The sequence below is a fragment of the Melanostigma gelatinosum genome (assembly GCF_949748355.1).
Source record: "Melanostigma gelatinosum genome assembly, chromosome: 17".
NCBI lineage: Eukaryota > Metazoa > Chordata > Actinopteri > Perciformes > Zoarcidae > Melanostigma > Melanostigma gelatinosum.
In genome coordinates, this window is record NC_136650.1 from 14,300,938 (window position 1) to 14,320,996 (window position 20,059).

At 40.8% G+C, this 20,059-nt stretch overlaps 1 protein-coding gene across 1 annotated transcript in view; it reads left to right on the forward strand.

The window, feature by feature from the left end:
• The window catches only part of rapgef5a (Rap guanine nucleotide exchange factor (GEF) 5a), a 48,062-nt gene extending 39,663 nt beyond the window's left edge, over window positions 1-8,399 (forward strand). The window contains exons 14-26 of the mRNA XM_079288750.1: window positions 208-299; window positions 440-470; window positions 663-741; window positions 1,010-1,159; window positions 1,595-1,692; window positions 2,632-2,754; window positions 3,225-3,403; window positions 3,532-3,622; window positions 3,712-3,762; window positions 3,915-4,002; window positions 4,171-4,235; window positions 4,572-4,626; window positions 4,957-8,399. Of these exons, the coding sequence (XP_079144876.1) occupies window positions 208-299; window positions 440-470; window positions 663-741; window positions 1,010-1,159; window positions 1,595-1,692; window positions 2,632-2,754; window positions 3,225-3,403; window positions 3,532-3,622; window positions 3,712-3,762; window positions 3,915-4,002; window positions 4,171-4,235; window positions 4,572-4,626; window positions 4,957-5,075 (1,221 nt within the window). The 3' untranslated portion in view covers window positions 5,076-8,399. The remainder of the gene's footprint in view (window positions 1-207; window positions 300-439; window positions 471-662; window positions 742-1,009; window positions 1,160-1,594; window positions 1,693-2,631; window positions 2,755-3,224; window positions 3,404-3,531; window positions 3,623-3,711; window positions 3,763-3,914; window positions 4,003-4,170; window positions 4,236-4,571; window positions 4,627-4,956) is intronic.
• Window positions 8,400-20,059: the final 11,660 nt, after the last annotated feature.

Here is a 20,059-nt window from a genome sequence, read left to right on the forward strand (position 1 = left end):
CTTTTCCTTTTTTTAGCCATTAATAATTCTAATATGATACAAATGTTTGAGACTGAACCTTTGGAGAACAACCAAAGACAAAAGTGTTTCAATGCTATTTCCTTCTGCCAGTTAGGAGCCTTCCTGATGGATCAAACAAACATATTTCACCATCAAACCCCCAAAAGAGTGTCAACATGATTGTTTTCCTCTCCCTCTCTCTGTTAGACCTTGTACAGGTGTGTTTTAGAAGACCTGTATGAGTTCCCCACACTGGAGAAAGACCTGAAGGAGTTCCAGAAACTTCTGCGTCGCAGACAGTAAGTGTGTTTGTCTCTGCACAAGTACTTTGTTCTCTGTATTGAATATGACTGCCTGTCACTGTGTGTGTGTGTGCGTTTTTGTTTTTCCATGCCTACCCGCATCCCTCCTCACCGTTGTGCTTATTTCTGTCTTGTAGCACCGTCGATGACTGTCCTCCAAGCCAAAAGGTAAGCCAGAGAGAGAGGGGGTGGATTAGAGGGAATATTTACTCCAGCCATGCTGCTTGACTCTGCCCTGTACTGTAATGATTCAATCTGAGCTGTGTAGGTGTTGATACAGATGTTATCAGCGCATCGCTATACTTGGTGAAGTGTAATTGCAGTATTATACATCTCCGTGTTTTTTCTGCTCTCTGTCAGAGTAAACAAATGTATCAGCAGTCGAGTTTGAAGGAAAACTCTTTGCAACTCAGAAGTCCAGCGACTGACACTAGAGAGGGTGAGTAATAGACACACACTCGTACACAAAACACAATGCCCGTGACTGTTCACAATTATGCATAATGTCAGACTGTGAGTTTTAATTTCACTGTGCACATGAAAATTGCTTGAATACAGCGTGTTTTCTTGTTGTTTTTTTTTGCTTTAGTACTTGACAAAAATTAACTTTGCAGTATTTCAGTGTCTCTGTTTTAGCCTTTTACAGTGTTTACAGCATATGAACAGTACACTCACTGACCTCCGACCATTTTCTACATGTCTTTCAGTCATTTGTTGCGTGCATGTGAGCGCTGACTCCTACCTGAGTGTCCACGCACACCCCTCACTGGAGGCCCACGAGCTGCTAAGAATTGTGGCTCTGAAGGTGGACAGAGCAGAAGAAGACATGGTGCTTGCTGTGGCGACGCACACTGGAGGTACGCACACAAACACGCAAAGAAATGCATGAAATAGTTTTGGTCGGTTTGGTCAAGTTTGCATACGTACCTTGGGGTGGCAGAAACTGTATCTTTTTACCCCTGTCTATTAAAACTATTTCTACATGACCTTTAGTTATTTCAACCATTACAATTAGCTATTTCTATTAACCATTTATCCAATACGTTTAACTATTTCAACCGTTATTAAGTTACTTTTAATTAGAATTAACTATTTGTTCATTACTTTTAGCTATCTAGTTTAATCATGTATCCACTACTTAGCTTTCTTTTATTAGTTGAGCTACAATCCTTCCACGTACTCCTTGGCAACTGCAAAAGTACAAAAAGTACTGGGGTGCAAGTACCACCGTGTTGGGAATCACTGTCCTACACCCTCGGCTTTAAATTGTTATCATCATCTCTCCTCTGCAGAGCGGAGGGTGTTACAGCCCAGTGACTGTGCGTATTCAGAGTCTATGACCCCACAGGGAAAGCTTGTGGCCTGTCGCAGGGATCTCACTGAGATTCTGGTATGTAAATACTCTGTTGTTTGTGCTTTTGTCTTTCTGCAACACCTCCATGTTTCATAAGCATTCATAGAGGCTAAAGATGCAGATTGCAGGTTTAAAGCAAACCACGACCTCTCAAATATGTGATTATTTGGACATTAGCTGCTCCTCTGATATTGTCTTCTTCTGGCTAAGTCAGGCATGAACATGAATATTCTAAATCCCCAACTGACATGTTTTCACAGTGTTACGATGAGTCATGCATTATAAGCAAGCCGGAAAGACTGAGGCCAGGTGATTGTTTTTAACTCTGATTCAATAGGAGAGAAAAGGTGTGAGCCGCAATTATTTAGTTGTTGCCCAACCGTGACAGCAGGATTGGACAGTGCTGTATCACGGCGAAGTGTTATTTTGTAAAGGCATGTTTTTCACAGTGGAGCTTCGGCTGTTTATTCTTAAATAGTTTTTGCAGTATTGGGCATTTTAGGAACTGCAGTTCAAGGGATTTAGCTTTTTTTGGGATAGGTATATTTAGTAGCCTGTCGTTAACAAACCAGTAGATGCTCTACATTTGAACTATTTACTGTCCCGCTGGTCGGCAATACATAGTTTGCTTATTGTTTGCTGAGTTAATGGTCTATAATAGACCATTAGCCTGACAATAGACTATTGGCAGGCTCACAAATGCTGAATTTTAGTTACTGTGACCTGTAACCAGAGCTGTAAAGAAGAATTGTGCTGGAGGAATCACCGCTCCCCTCTCAGCTTTCAGTGCTGCTTGTATACAGGCAGGACGCACTTGCTCTAATGGCTCTGTGCTATATTGTTTCTTTCCCTACAGGCTCATTGTCCTGTAGGTTATTATGAAGGGGACATATTGTTGCTGTGTGTGTGTGCACTGTATGTACTGTATTTGTGTGTCTTTCTATGTGCTAGCTTAACTTTCCATTGTGTGTGCAGCCTCCTTTAACGGATAGTGCTGAGCTAAGCAGGAGGCCGGTGCGACTCCTCGGTATTAACACCTGGGATGTGGCAGCTGCTCTCACACACCTGGACTGGAGCCTCTTCAAATCCATCCACGAGGTGTATATATATACACACACACACGCACACACACACACTCAAATATATGCATGTGGTGTGTGCACATCATTTATAGTTAATTCATATTCATGGCAGAGATTGCTGGAACATAAGCATTAAAGATGCAAATGCTTTGCAAGACTTGCTGGCTCACGAGTACAGAAAGTCTGAATATTTTTTGTGAAAATGCTGAAGCAGAGCACAGATGAAGAGACGCAGGCTGCATCTTACACTGTTATGTGGATGTTACAGTATATTTAGGAAGTCTAGGCAATGTTTTTACATTCTCAAATGCTTATTTTCTTTGTTTCTTATGATTGTAAATTGATTTTTCTGGGGGAGTTTTTGACTATTGGTCAGACAAGATGTCACCTTGGGCTCTGGAAATGGGATCAGCAGTTTTTTGGGGCATTTCTCTAAAATGCTTGATGTCGTTCACTCACACTCTCCCTCCCTCCCTCCACATGCAGCAAGAGCTGGCTTACTACACCCTCAGCCGTGTTCCTGGTACCGGCCACACGGCGGCGCTCTCAGTGCTGCTCCAGCGCTGTAACGAGGTCCAGCAGTGGGTCATGTCCGAGGTGCTCATGTGTGTGTCGCTCAACAAGAGAGTACAGCTGCTCAAGAAGTTCATCAAGATCGCAGCTCAGTAAGGCCACACAGATGCACCTTCTCAGAAATATGCACAGATAAAAGTGCATGTGTCAAACACATTAAGATTTCTATGCACTGTGATGTATTTGTTTTAATTCTTTAATTCTTTGTGTGTGTCTGTAGTTGTAAAGCCCAAAGAAATTTGAATTCTGCATTTGCCATCATCATGGGCTTGAACACAGCATCTGTCAGCCGACTCAACCAAACCTGGGAGGTAAGAGTTTGTGCTGCTGCGTTTAGTGTATTTATTTGTATATGTATAAGTGTTTAAAACTGGATTCTGACCAAACGCCTTCCTTTCAGAAATGTCCGGGGAAGTTCAAGAAGCTTTTCTCAGAGTTGGAGCTCATCACGGTGAGACTTTCATCGACAGAGATGGAAATAGATGCAAAGCTAGAAACACATTCCTCTTTTTGTTTGTTTGTTGATAATCTCTTCTCCTTCTCCAATGCTTTCCTTTCATTCTGTTTTCTCTCCTCGGTCGTCTTCCCCTCATCTTTCTTCAGGATCCATCTCTGAACCACAAAGCCTATAGGGAAGCCTTCAAGAAGATGAAGCCTCCCAAGATCCCTTTCATGCCTCTTCTCCTGAAAGGTATTATCTCTAAGCCCTCCACACACACACACACACACACACACACACACACACACACACACACACACACACACACACACACACACACACACACACACACACACACACACACACTTAATTGCTTTTGTTGAAAGAACCAATGATAAAACACTTGTCCTCTGCTCTTAGATATCACATTCATCCACGAGGGAAATAAGACCTTCCACAACAACCTGGTCAACTTTGAGAAGCTGGTAAGTTGAGTCAGTGTTTGAGTGTCACACAGACAAGGCCACATATTAAAATGATTAAAAAAGATTATTGAAATTAGATGAGTGAAGCGATTGTCAAAATTGTGATCGAACTATCTTTAATAAAGACATCGCCTTTGATTTTGGGAAACTGGGATGGACGTCATCATGTTTAGACATTTTATAGACCGAGCGATTAATTGAGAAAATAATCAGCAGATGAATCAGTGATGAAAATAATCCTTATAGCCTTTATAGTAAGTGCTATGGTGCAGTAAATATTAGATTGTGACTGTTTGGTATTGCACTGATGCAACATGTCTTCTCCTAATCCGACAGCATATGATCGCAGACACAGTGAGAATGATTCGCCACTGCCAAAGCGACCAGCCGGGTGAGTCTTCTCCCTTCTGAGTGAATTCTGTTGCAAATTATAAGAAAGGCTGACCTACACGATGCTGTACAGGCTCCTCCCTCTTGTGAAGTATTGATGCTCGGATCCATTCATTGTGAGGAATCTGGCGGCGCCTGACGCTGAGCTAGTGCACTGCACCTGTACCACTCAGTTCCCTCTTACAGTTTCTAAGCAACCATTTCCAGACTTTTCTTTTACTCTCTTTAAATGGCCACAACACAGGCTGTGTTTGTACCCGAATGTGTGTGTTCTCCAGCATTGAAAACTCTTTTGTGTGACTAATGTGCGTGTTTTGTGTCGGTCTCTCAGGCAACGAGGTAATCGGGGTCGACAGTGCGGAGGTGAGGGCGAGCGTTCATTACCTGCACATTATCGACAATCAACAGACGCTATTCGAGCTGTCACACAAGCTCGAGCCACGTGCTTAAAGACAGACACACACATACCCTCGTAGACGCACAAAACACACTGGACACAGTGGAAAATACTTGCACCGAGGACGTGTGACATGGAGAAGTCCACACACTGACGACACACACACACTCCAACAAAGTCACACCACCAGCCGGCGTGCCAAGTGGACAATAAGGTGCCATCACCATGAAGACAGAGCTGCACTCTGCCTGTTCTCTAAAGGCTTCACAACACTTATCCTGTGTTTATAAAAGATATATGGTCAAATGATTTAAGTCCGTACACGCTTCGTGAAGAGATGCAGCAGCGAGGCGGAGAGTGCCAAACTGGGACGGCGAGAAAAGGAGGCTGTAATTAGTTTGTACAGTGTCTATTGGACTGAATAGTTTTGTTATTGTGATAAGCTTTTGTTTATTTATGGGCCTGTTTAGCAGGTGGAATGTTTCTTTATTTCTGTCTTTTAAGTCTCGTCCACCCCCCCCCCCCCCCCCCCTGGAGGCCAACAAGGACTTGACTGCCTCTTCATCAGTTACAGACACACAACAATCTGTAGAGGAGTTCGATGTGTTTTTTACCTGATGGCCGCCATCTGCCCCATCACTGGTCTCACATAATTTCATCTGCATATCAAACACCTGCCTCGTGATGCATGCACACATCCAGGACACATGCCATAGTTATTTAGGTGTATGACGTGGTGCTTTTTTCTGGTTATTGTGTTCGTAGCATATTATGTAAAGCAAGCAGCAACCAGGGCCGAAGCAGTTCAACACTTTAACATACCCACGTGTTTTAACCTTTTCTCACTGAGGCTTTGTACCGAAACAAATGTGCAGCATCGGTGAGTGACAAAGGGTGCGACGTCGACAGTGTCTGGCATGTGAAGGAGGCCGTGTGGGAGGTTTTTGATTGACTGACTGTGCTGTTGGAAACGCTCGAGCTCTCCTGAACGTGCCAGAGTTCATAAACTGTTGATAAATAGTGACTGGTTTTTGGTTCTCCTTTACGTTTTAGAGTCCTGGTTGACGCTCCTCATGCACTCTTCTCTATGATGTTTTTGTGTGAACCGATAAGGATCATTTTACATGACATATAATATGGACCTATATATTTTTCAGTGCCAAATGTCACACTGAGTCCTGCAGCATAGATGTACTGTAGATCTCTTGGTTTGTTTAGCAGTCTGTGTTTGTTTGTTTTTAACCACAGGATTTGAGATCCTTGATTGAGCCCTGGGGTCACGTCTGATCTGTGATCATGTCAAACAGATCAGACTGCTCGCAGAGATGCTTTCTGACATTATGACGACTGATTTCAGGGTCTGTGATGTTGCTATGGAAACACAGCCTCATCACAGAGCTATTTGTCTTTTCTTATCAACAGATAAGTTAAGCACCACAGACCTTTGTGAAGACATAGCTTCATTTACGAAAATCATGTTCATGAGGAGATTCATGGTCATTCTTACTGACTGAAAATATCATTCAGAAGTGGTCTTGTGTAAACCGTCTGTCAAAACCAACACAGGGTGTGGACAGAATAATGGAAGCACAAGGGCACAGGCCGTTATAGTAAGACTGTCTCTTCGGAGTTTTACAGCTTTGGTTGGCCCAAATATTTCACTCTTAACATCCTTTCTGACCCAAACAGATCCTCAAAACAGCTTCCCATTGACATTGCCATGACACGTGTAAACACATCTATTTGTTATTCACATGACTGAGGGACCAGTCTGTAGTCACCAGGAAAGAAGACGCTCCCTCTAAAACCACAACATCCCATCTGGCAGACCCTGTTTGTGTTATTTTGTCCTGTATATGTTCGTGCACAGCCAGTCTCTTCAGTGGTACATTTCTGCTGAGTAGGAGGAAACATCCAAAGGCAAGCTAAATCCTGAATGTTGTGTAGCAGTGCATGTCCTGCATTGTTTGGATAGTTATAAGTGCAATGCAGTAGAAATGTCACAGTTTCAACACGAAGCCTTTCAGAGCACATATAGCGGCTTTCTTCTGCAGAGCATAATGAATCAAATGGACGACCGGGATCTCCCAAACAGCTTTAGCGCCAAAAACATCGTTGGGACCATTTAAAAGAAAAAGATCAGAGATGATCTCAAGACTCACTTCTAAATATAATCAGTGTGTTATGAGCAGCTTTGTCACTGTGCTGTAAAAACAGACTCTAACCTGTTGCCACCAACACATCTGAAGCTCTGACCATGAACGTGGAGCCAGTTTTGTGGACACTGTTATGTTCAACCAAATTGATAAATACATTGAAAGCTTACTTGGGTCATTTAAGTATTTGATTTTATGTGGATGTAGGATTAAGTGTTACATGTGAATCTCGGCGATTGTTTCCCTCCAGGAGTTACTCATATCCACAAATATTTCACAATCCACATTGAAGATTATAAGAAAAACATTCATTGAAAAAAATGGTGGATTTCCCTCTTTAAAGGGAGACTATGTAACTTTTGCTGTACGTCTACATTTTGCTAACAGTAGCCACCATCGATGATACCAGACCAAGTGAGGCTGGACTGCAGCAAAACCCCCGAGTGTGTTGACTTGGGCAACAAGTTGTTTCATTGCTTGTAAGGTGCATCGTCTCATTTTGAAGATGCTTTCTGTGAAACCAAGTCAGTGACTCTTTGGCTGCTCGAGCTGATGAGTCAGAGCCATGGTCTGTTGATATTCAGTGTCATACAAAGGCCTTGTGGTAGTCATTTTTACTATTAACCTGTACATGACGCACACATGCACAAATACACCTCTGCTCATTATGTTTAAAGAGCAGTATAATTGTGCTATATTACTTATTTATTGTAATATATTGTTTATTTATGTATTTTTGAGGTGACAAAAGGTCATGTGCCATGTTCAGAGGTTCAACAATGTGTCGGTTCATTCTTGAGAAGACAAGTCTGTGGTTTGAAGCTGCAATGCTGGAATGTAAAAGTACTTGTAGTTCTGTTTTTCTTCTCTTTCCTCTGGAGTCAGATGCTGGAGCGGACAGGAAACCAACAGGAAGGTGTATTTAGTGTTTTATCGGCCGTAGTCATGACTGTAAAGTTACGTTTTTTTAAAGCACTGTTGTTTAAAACCTGTTTGCATGTTAAAACAAAAAACACAAAGTTCACAATGCAAGATAGGACACATTGAAGGCTTTGTACTATTGTAATATTGTTGTGTAAATATATGCCCATGTTTGGTATGTTATTATTTATCAGTTGTAAATGAATAATTGGTCAGTCACAAAGCAATACGTGTCCCCTCGTGTCCCCTCAACCTTCTGACAGCTGAAGCCACATGTCTTTTCTAAAGCAGCGTTTTACTATGTCAACATTTGACTGAAATTAATAAATGATAGGTTTTATGTGACATCTCTGGATGAGCTTGTTGTCTTTCTTTGGCGTATGTTCAGATACTGTGTAGATGTGTACAAGGGAAAGTGTTGACCAAGTGCATGTGACCACTGATATCACACCAACAGTGCAGACATCCTCTGAAGTTTATAAAATAAGGTTGCCTTCAACATACAAACATTCATAAAGCACATGGTCTCATCATATCACTTGATGCTGAGAAGACCTTTGATGGAATAGAGTACTTGTTTAGTTTCATTCTGGTCTTGGGGAGTGCCTCAGGCTGGTTTTCTTGTGTTTCTCTGTCCGTGTCCCCTGTTTGAGCTCACAAGCCTCCTGTGCAGTATCGTTTTTTATTGTTGTCATAATCATTGCTTGACCCCACACATCAAACATCCAAAACCAAAGATGTTTTAGAAAGCAGTATGGTCTGACAATTTGCCCCATTGCACCATTTGTGCTGCGGGGTCTTTTTGACCCCAGAGGACAACAGAAGTTATTCAATTCAATAAATCACCCGTAATTCAATCAAATTACTTCCAATTCATTTTAATCATTAAGAGCATAGTATCGAACAACCCCCATTATTTTCACACCATTTGATGAATAAAAAACACATTTTGACAGCAAAAGATTTAATTTGGGGTCATTCTGACCCCAGGACAACACGAGGGTTAAACCAACACTAGAGCTGTAATTAATGCGCCAGAGTTCTGTCAATGAATCGTTCCATGTCTGTTCCAGACTCTGTGCCATATTAAATATTGGAAAAGCAGCTGTTGCAACACAAGAGCACTGCCTGTCCAGCATGAGGATATCTGATGATGTAGACACAACTGATCATTCACTTCAAACTCACGTAAAGAAATCACACGATTGTGACTTTGATCAGCATAAAGTTTATATTTAGTGTGTGTGTAACAGGCAGCAGGCAGGACTGGAGCAGTAAACGCTCAAACGTTTTACATTTTTAAATATTGTCCCACTGAGGCTTTTGGGGGGTAAATTGCAATAAAGTAATATTTGTCCCACAAGCATTCATCACCATTTCAACACTAAGCTAAGATCACACTGAATCAAATGAACAGGGGAGAACTGTGATTTTAGACCATCATTGATTCATTACAAGACAGAAGTCAAAGAGGATCTTGAGGATTTAAACCAAACCAAACTGTTATGAGCAGCTGAGTCCTTGTCTTTGTATTAAAAAGTATTTTTCAAAGACGGACTGTCATCACTTATCACCAACACGAAGAAACCTTCTTCTGGCTCGCTCTGGCAAAGCTTGGAGAAGGTTTTATTAAAACCCTTAATTTAGTCTGACTTTAAAAACACAGCTTTTTACCTCAGATGGTCTTCATCTGTGAGGAAATGAAAACAATAAAATTACACTTTTGAATAAATTACAGGATTCCTGCATCATCTCTGTGTGAGCCGGTGGTCTTTGGAGCCGAATGTTTACTGTGTGATCGTTGACTGAAAGTGTTCGCCAAGTTCAGCTGACCAATAATATTGAGCCAACAGTGAGAACACCCTCTCTGAAGCCTCTATAAGAAAGCAGCCTGTCACCTGTCTCCATCTCATCCAACGGTGCAGATCAACTCCACCAACGCAACAACCCTCATCCTGCTCCTGTGACAGAGAGACGCCAACATGCTGCTGTTCCTCTTCTTCTTTGGTCTGGCTCTGGGTGCTGCGTCTCCTTCTGATGACCTTAGTCTGGCTCTGGGTGCTGCGTCTCCTTCTGATGACCCTCAAGTGCCGCTACAGCAAGGCAGCAGTACCGCGTTGTGGTACAGCTTCAATGGCCGCTTCTACAAGTACTTTGCCACAAAGAAGACCTGGGCTGATGCAGAGATGCACTGTGTCATAGAGGGAGCCAACCTGGTGTCAATCCACAGTCTGGAGGAACATGATTTTGTCATAACCCTGATCAAGAACTTTGACCCTGCTGAGCGGAAGACCTGGATCGGACTCAGTGACATCCACAAAGAAGGAACATGGATGTGGTCTGATGGGTCGAGGTACAACTTTTTTACTTGGAGCATTAGTCAGCCAGACAACAAAAACAGAGTGGAACACTGTGTCGAGACCAACCATTCTGGAGAGAAGAAATGGAACGACGACCCATGTAAAAATACTTTTCCCTTTGTTTGTGCATCTCGCACAAACTGTCCTTAACTGAGATGTTACATGTGTCTGATTGAACCTGGTCACTTGTTGCTCTGCTGACATGCATTTTGGCCTCTACAATAAAGACACAAATGTTCACTTACATGTGTGTTTGTGTAGACTTTGTCTCACTGACCTTCATTTTGATGTTGGATATTCACACATGTAACTCCTGTGGTTGATCAAACAAAATATTTCCACACCTTTCTGATAATCTCCTAATTATGATTAAAAAGCAAATCCACATACAGTAAAAATTACATCTTAATCCACATATTTCAACTCTCTATGCATCACCAACCACTACAATTTTAAAGCAATAATTAAGGTCCAGTCAGTTCTTACCTATCTGTCATCTAATGACGGCACCTCAGACTCTCATGAATCTACGCTGCATTCCTTCACAACAAAATGTGAATTATTTCACTGTATCCATGAAAAACTTAACTCACTGTAGTAATAAGAGTAATTTAGGGGTTTTCCAATGAAACGCTTGTTGCCAAAATAAAAGGACTTGGTCCAAAGCGAACAAAATCTTTCGAGTTCTGCTTGTCTTTATTTTCCTTGTTTTCATTTTAGATTCCAGATTCATTTTTTTTATCAAAACACTCCTCACACATCTTTCTCATTGGACTTTGATGTTTTTGTTACAATTGATAATTTTACTGTAAATAATCTAGACACATGCACTCTTCAGAGGCGAATGTTACATGATGACCCTGCAGCATATAGACTGTAGAGTTGTGATAAAGACTCAATTCTAAACAGAAACCATCTCATGAGCAGCTGTGTCCTCGTCTCTGCATTAAAACACTTAAACAGACTCTTATCTCTTGTCACCAATACTTCCCTGAATTGACAAAGCAAAGCAATACGTCTCCCCTCGTGTCCCCTCAACCTTCTGTCCATTAAGAGCCACAGCAGGAACCTGAATAAGATCTATTCTATAACAAACTGAGCTCAATGCAGATGTCTTTCTGTTTATTACTGTCCTCATGAATCTAGACCAGCCTTAATGTCAATTCGTCAGTTCTTTGGTTCCTTGTCAGGATGTCACATTGATTCTGATAATACATGGCTGTGATGATTGGATATCGATATATATAATTGGATAGAATTTATTGAACTATCCTGACTTCATTTTTCTTGGTCTACTGTACCTCTGCATTTTTGTACTTATGGATAACTGTAATATTAGAAAGCTATAAAGGCTCAATTTATACAGAATACTTAATGTCAAGAAAGTCTTATTAGATTCATTGATCTGCCCTTTTCATGGATGGGTGGAAAAATGTATAAAATTGAATGTATTACCCAGACAGGTCTGTCCAACGTATGTGATATACATCTCAAAGAAAACATAAAGAAATAGTGGAAATAGTTCTGACAGTTCATATGATAAAGGAAACAACCCTGACTTGTTATATAAACCTCACAGCTGCTAAAAGACGGAGGAGGTATAATATTTATCCAAACGGGCCTGTCGTAGTAGACTCACCTATACTGTGTTTGGGTTCAGCGCTGTTGGAATGGAAGAGATCATCTTCTTGAGTGGAGAGGATGCACTCTTGTTGTGTCACTGAGGGAACTTTAAGCAAAAATAAATCCTCTTCTAAATGAGACAAGTTCATGCTTCATATCTCTTTCAAGGTCAGGCAGAATATGACTCACGTCACAGGGTACTTTGTCATATAACTCGATCAATGATTAGTAGGGATTGCTTGATGATAATAATGTTTAATGTGTTTTTGTTGGCTTATGTTCAGATCGTAAGTGCATTTGACCAATGGTATCACACCAACATTGCAGACACCCTCTCTGAAGCATATAAAAGAAAGTGGCCTTTCAACTGTCTCTGCAAGACTCTTGATAACGCGCAACAGTTCACATCACGTTATAGACGGAGACTCTGACACCAACATGCTGCTGTTCCTCTTCTTCTTTGGTCTGGCTCTGGGTGCTGTGTCTCCTTCTGATGACCATCAAGTGAAGCTACAGAGGGCCAACTGTCCCATGTTCTGGGACAGCTTCAACGGCCGCTGCTACAAGTACGTTTCCACACGTATGACCTGGGCTGATGCAGAGCTCTACTGTGTGTCACAGAGAGCCAACCTGGTGTCAATCCACAGTCTGGAGGAAGAGAATTTCATCAATTTCCTGATCAAGAACTTCGACCCTGCTCAGGGGAGGACCTGGATCGGACTCAGCGACACTCAGAAAGAAGGCAGATGGATGTGGTCTGATGGGTCTGCCGTCAAATTTGTCTTTTGGCTTGGAGGAGAACCAAACAACGCTGCAGGAGGTGAACACTGTGTTCACAACAACCATGGCCCAGAATTGAGATGGAATGATCGTCCATGTTCTGATGAAAATACTTTTGTTTGTGCATCTCGCACCATTTGTCCTTAGTAACTAAAAAGGTTATGTCTGCTTGAACTGTGACTTTCCACCTGTTGCTCTGTTGTTGTGCATTAAGCCTGAACAATAAAGATACAAAAGTGTGCACAGAAGTAATTTCATTAATCTTCATTTTCATGAATGTTTGACACTAACACAGGTCAATTAACTGCTGAGTCAAAGGAAATATTTATAAACATTTTGAATACTTTTTTTTTTCTTCCTCATTTAGCCAAAGAAATATTTGAAGAAAGATTTAACAAAATAAGAATCTGTTAACAATATGGATAGAAAAGTTCCTTATAGCTCTAATCATGAATAAAGGGATTGTTTGATGGTGAACGTATTGGTGGTATCAAGAGAGTTTCGAGCTTTTTCCCAAAGTAAATCTCAGGGCTAAAATAAAAGGGAATGACGACTGCTTCATGGATCTATGATCAATCACTTGCCCGTTGAGCTGAGTGCCGGTGTCATGGAGGGATAGTGTATATTTCCAGATGCAAATTAGCTTAAACTATAATCTGGTACAGTGCATCGAATGGAGACATTTATGTTTAAACTGTACATGGTCCCTTTTAAATGAATGAAATAAAATATAAAATATAGTTTCTGTCTTTCTCCTCTGTTTTAGCTCCGGCCCATTGTTTGATACGAGGATAATCTTGATAAGCATTATAATTCCATAAATAACTTCATAGAAAAACAAACACCAGAGCTCTCCTGGAGGTGCAGAGTTCAACATCTATTGATGAATAGTGAATATTTATTGCTTGTCTTTTATTTCCTTGTTTTCATTTTAGAGTTCAGGTTAATATTTATCCAAACGGGCCTGTCGTTTTCATTGGAGGGGTGTTCCAATGAAACGCTTGGTGCCAAAGTAAAATGAATTGGTCCAAAGAGCGAACTAAATTTCTTTCGAGTTGTTGCTTGTCTTTTCATTTTGGATTCCTGATAATTTTTTTACCAAATCATTCCTCACACATCTTTCTCCTTTGACTTTGTTTTTGTTACAATAGATAATGATGAATAATACAGACACATGCACTCTCCAGAGGTGAATGTTACATGATGACCTTGCAGCATATAGACTGTAGAGTTGTGATAAAGACTCAATTCTAAACAATAACCGTCTCATGAGCAGCTGTGTCCTCGTCTCTGCATTAAAACACTTAAACAGACTCTTATCTCTTGTCACCAATACTTCCCTGAATCTAAATTTTGCCAGTTTTAAGAACCCGGTTAAGGCAACCCATGCTGATAACTTACTTGAGCCATCTAAGTAATTTATATGAAATGAGTGTAAATTCTGAAGACTATAGAAGTCACTTTATTGTACGGTAAATGTGTTTTGCAGCTATACATGTTAGTGTTGAGATCTTTGCTTCTCAAGAGTTATTTTTGTTCACAGTATTAGACAAACCATCCAAGATTATAAGAGTAATATTCATAAATTCTGTGTATTCTATTTTGAGGTGACAAAACTTAATATGAGGTTCAACAAATGTGTCAGTTCATTCTTGAGAAGACAAGTTTGTGGTTTGAAGCTGGAATGTAAAAGTACTTGTAGTTCTGTTTTGTGGCCACTTGAGAGCAGCAGAAGAGCAAGTGGGTGAGATGACGCTCTTCTCTTTCCTCTGGAGTCAGATGCTGTAGGACAGGAAACCAACAGGAAGGTGTATTTAGTGTTTTAAAGCACTGTTGTTTAAAACCTGTTTGCAGGTTAAAACTAAAAACACAAAGTTCACAATGCAAGATAGGACACATTGAAGGCTTTGTACTATTGTAATATTGTTGATGTGTATATATATGCCCATGTTTGGTATGTTATTATTTATCAGTTGTAAATGAATAATTGGTCAGTCACAAAGCAATACGTGTCCCCTCGTGTCCCCTCAACCCTCTGACAGCTGAAGCCACATGTCTTTTCTAAAGCAGCGTTTTACTATGTCAACATTTGACTGAAATTAATAAATGATAGGTTTTATGTGACATCTCTGGATGAGCTTGTTGTCTTTCTTTGGCTTATGTTCAGATACTGTGTAGATGTGTACAAGGGAAAGTGTTGACCAAGTGCATGTGACCACTGATATCACACCAACAGTGCAGACATCCTCTGAAGTTTATAAAATAAGGTTGCCTTCAACATACAAACATTCATAAAGCACATGGTCTCATCATATCACTTGATGCTGAGAAGACCTTTGATGGAATAGAGTACTTGTTTAGTTTCATTCTGGTCTTGGGGAGTGCCTCAGTATGGTTTTCTTGTGTTTCTCTGTCCGTGTCCCCTGTTTGAGCTCACAAGCCTCCTGTGCAGTATCGTTTTTTATTGTTGTCATAATCATTGCTTGACCCCACACATCACACATCCAAAACCAAAGATGTTTTAGAAAGCAGTATGGTCTGACAATTTGCCCCATTGCACCATTTGTGCTGCGGGGTCTTTTTCACCCCAGAGGACAACAGAAGTTATTCAATTCAATAAATCACCCGTAATTCAATCAAATTACTTCCAATTCATTTTAATCATTAAGAGCATAGTATCGAACAACCCCCATTATTTTCACACCATTTGATGAATAAAAAACACATTTTGACAGCAAAAGATTTAATTTGGGGTCATTCTGACCCCAGGACAACACGAGGGTTAAACCAACACTAGAGCTGTAATTAATGCGCCAGAGTTCTGTCAATGAATCGTTCCATGTCTGTTCCAGACTCTGTGCCATATTAAAAATTGGAAAAGCAGCTGTTGCAACACAAGAGCACTGCCTGTCCAGCATGAGGATATCTGATGATGTAGACACAACTGATCATTCACTTCAAACTCACGTAAAGAAATCACACTATTGTGAGTTTGAGCAGCATAAAGTTTATATTTAGTGTGTGTGTAACAGGCAGCAGTCAGGACTGGAGCAGTAAACACTCAAACGTTTTACATTTTTAAATATTGTCCCACTGAGGCTTTTGGGGGGTAAATTGCAATAAAGTAATATTTGTCCCACAAGCATTCATCTCCTTTTCAACACTAAGCTAAGATCACACTGAATCAAATGAACAGGGGAGAACTGTGATTTTAGACCATCATTGATTCATTACAAGACAGAAGTCAAAGAGGATTTTGAGGATTTAAACCAAACCAAACTGTTATGAGCAGCTGAGTCCTTGTCTTTGTATGAAAAAGTATTTTTCAAAGACGGACTCTCATCACTTATCACCAACACGAAGAAACCTTCTTCTGGCTCGCTCTGGCAAAGCTTGGAGAAGGTTTTATTAAAACCCTTAATTTAGTCTGGCTTTAAAAACACAGCTTTTTACCTCAGATGGTCTTCATCTGTGAGGAAATGAAAACAATAAAATTATGCTTTAGAAAGTTTTGTAATAAATTACGGGATTCCTGCATCATCTCTGTGTGAGCCGGTGGTCTTTGGAGCCGAATGTTTACTGTGTGATCGTTTACTGAAAGTGTTCGCCAAGTTCAGCTGACCAATAATATTGAGCCAACAGTGAGAACACCCTCTCTGAAGCCTCTATAAGAAAGCAGCCTGTCACCTGTCTCCATCTCATCCAACGGTGCAGATCAACTCCACCAACGCAACAACCCTCATCCTGCTCCTGTGACAGAGAGACGCCAACATGCTGCTGTTCCTCTTCTTCTTTGGTCTGGCTCTGGGTGCTGAGTCTCCTTCTGATGACCTTAGTCTGGCTCTGGGTGCTGCGTCTCCTTCTGATGACCCTCAAGTGCCGCTACAGCAAGGCAGCAGTACCGCGTTGTGGTACAGCTTCAACGGCCGCTTCTACAAGTACTTTGCCACAAAGATGACCTGGGCTGATGCAGAGATGCACTGTGTCATAGAGGGAGCCAACCTGGTGTCAATCCACAGTCTGGAGGAACATCATTTTGTCAGAACCCTGATCAACAACTTTGACCGTGCTGAGGGGAAGACCTGGATCGGACTCAGTGACATCCACAAAGAAGGAACATGGATGTGGTCTGATGGGTCTAGGTCCAACTTTTTACCTTGGAGCGTTTATCAGCCAGACAACAAAAACGGAGTGGAACACTGTGTCGAGACCAACCATTCTGGAGAGAAGAAATGGAACGACGACCCATGTAAAAATACTTTTCCCTTTGTTTGTGCATCTCGCACAAACTGTCCTTAACTGAGATGTTACATGTGTCTGATTGAACCTGGTCACTTGTTGCTCTGCTGACATGCATTTTGGCCTCTACAATAAAGACACAAATGTTCACTTATATGTGTGTTTGTGTAGACTTTGTCTCACTAACCTTCATTTTGATGTTGGATATTCACACATGTAACTCCTGTGGTTGATCAAACGAAATATTTCCACACCTTTCTGATAATCTCCTAATTATGATTAAAATGCAAATCCACATACAGTAAAAAATACATCTTAATCCACATATTTCAACTCTCTATGCATCACCAACCACGACAGTTTTAAAGCAATAATTAAGGTCCAGTCAGTTCTGACCTATCTGTCATCTAATGACGGCACCTCAGACTCTCATGAATCTACGCTGCATTTCTTCACAAGAAAATGTGAATTATTTCACTGTATCCATGAAAAACCTAACTCACTGTAGTAATAAGAGTAATTTAGGGGTTTGCCAAAATAAAAGGACTTGGTCCAAAGAGCGAACTAAATCTTTCGAGTTCTGCTTGTCTTTATTTTCCTTGTTTTCATTTTGGATTCCTGAATACTTTTTTTATCAAAACACTCCTCACACATCTTTCTCATTGGACTTTGATGTTTTTGTTACAATTGATAATTTTACTGTAATTAATGCAGACACATGCACTCTTCAGAGGCGAATGTTACATGATGACCCTGCAGCATATAGACTGTAGAGTTGTGATAAAGACCAAATTCTAAACAATAACCATCTCATGAGCAGCTGTGTCCTCGTCTCTGCATTAAAACACTGAAACAGACTCTTATCTCTTGTCACCAATACTTCCCTGAATCTAAATTTTGCCAGTTTTAAGAACCCGGTTAAGGCAACCCATGCTGATAACTTACTTGAGCCATCTACGTCATTTATATGAAATGAGTGTAAGTTCTGCGTTGAGGTGACACAACTTAATATGAGGTTCAACAAAGTGTCCGTTCATTCTTGAGGTGTATTTAGTGTTTTATCGGCCGTAGTCATGACTGTGAAGTTACTTTTCTTTTAAAGCAATGTTGTTTAAAACCTGTTTGCAGGTTAAAACTAAAAACACAAAGTTCACAATGTGTTAGAAAAATCTTCCTGGACACCGGCTGTAAAATCATTGAACAGGAAATGTATTCTTGCAAGAAGGAACAGAGGTGAAGCACATTACAGGTGATGCGTCACGTTGCTGCTCAGAGGTCTGACTCTGAGTCTCTGAAATATATACTGCAGATAACACATACGAAGGCTGTGAACTGAGTGATTAGGTCAAGTCTGTGACCTCGTTTGAAGCCGTCCTTTTGACGCCTCAATCTCATCTTATCCAACTACGGGAAGACGACACGGTCTACAATTTAGAAGAATACGTACTGACGCGTACAACAGATTTACTATCTCCCTTGACGCAAAGTCACAAGTAGATGCTTAGACAAACAGCTGAGCCCCATCAAGAAAGACAGCGGGGACACCTAATCAAACACACAGCTGAAATAGATAGTGTGTCAAAAGGTTCGCACAAAGGTTCACAAACGTGATGGAGGTCGCTTCCCTTCAGTGAGTAAACAGAACATACTTTAAGTTTTCCCAACACAATGTAAGATAGAACACATTGAAGGCTTTGTACCTTTGAAATATACAAAGCTGCACGTCTGCTGAGACCCTCAGCTCATTTAAATGAAGACTTTTCTGTTTGCTGCTGCCTTTAATTGAACCACATTCAATTAATATATTCATCAATTTCCTGCATTTCTGAATTTTACCACTGTATTTTATTTCTTACACTGTTTAAAAAAAAATGTTTTAATGCAATGAATGTTCCTAATTGTTTTTAAATCTCCTTTTCTTTTGCCTTGTGTTTTGATGCTTTTAATGGTTTTATGTGAAGCACTTTGAATTACCTTGTTGTTGAAATGTGCTCTACAAATAAACTTGCCTTGCCTTGAAATATTGTTGATGTGTCAATATATGCCCATGTTTGGTGTGTTGTTATTATTTATCGATTGTAAATGAAAAAGTGGTCAGTCACAAAGCACTACGTGTCCCCTCGTGTCCCCTCAACCCTCTGGCAGCTGAAGCCACATGTCTTTTCTAAAGCAGCGTTTTGCTTTGTCAACATTTGACTGAAATCAATAAATTATCAATTTTTATGTGACATCTCTGGATGAGCTCCTTGTCTTTCTTTGGCTTATGTTCAGATACTGTGTATGTGTACAATGGAAAGTGTTGACCAAGTGCATTTGTTTTTCCATCCAGCCTACTAGATACATGTGGGAACAGCACAACTGTTGCAATCACAACAACAGTGTGAATATCTAATCATGTCGATAAAACACGACATTTTCTCCACACTAATGAATTCACACTGCTGTGAGATATAGCAGCAGAATGTTTATATTAAGTTTGTCATCATTTCATGAATAAAACCCACGTACAGCTCTTTACCTCAGATGGTCTTTATCGGGGAGGAAATTAGAAACAAAAACCTTGAGAAATCATTTGAATAAATTATGATTTGTACGTGACATCTCCAGGTGTCCTTGTGGTCTTATATCGGCTTATCTTCAGATACCGTGTAGTTGCTGAAAGTGTTCGCCAACTTCAGCTGACCAATAATATCATGCCAACAGTGAAAACACCCTCTCTGGAGCCTCTATAAGAAAGCAACCTTTCTCGATCAACTCCAACCAACGCGACAACCCTCATCCTGCTCCTGTGACAGAGAGACGCCAACATGCTGCTGTTCCTCTTCTTCTTTGGTCTGGCTCTGGGGGCTGTGTCTCCTTCTGATGACCATAGAATGACTCTACAGAAGGGCTACTGTCCCATGTTCTGGTACAGCTTCAACGGCCGCTGCTACAAGTACGTCGCCACACGCATGACCT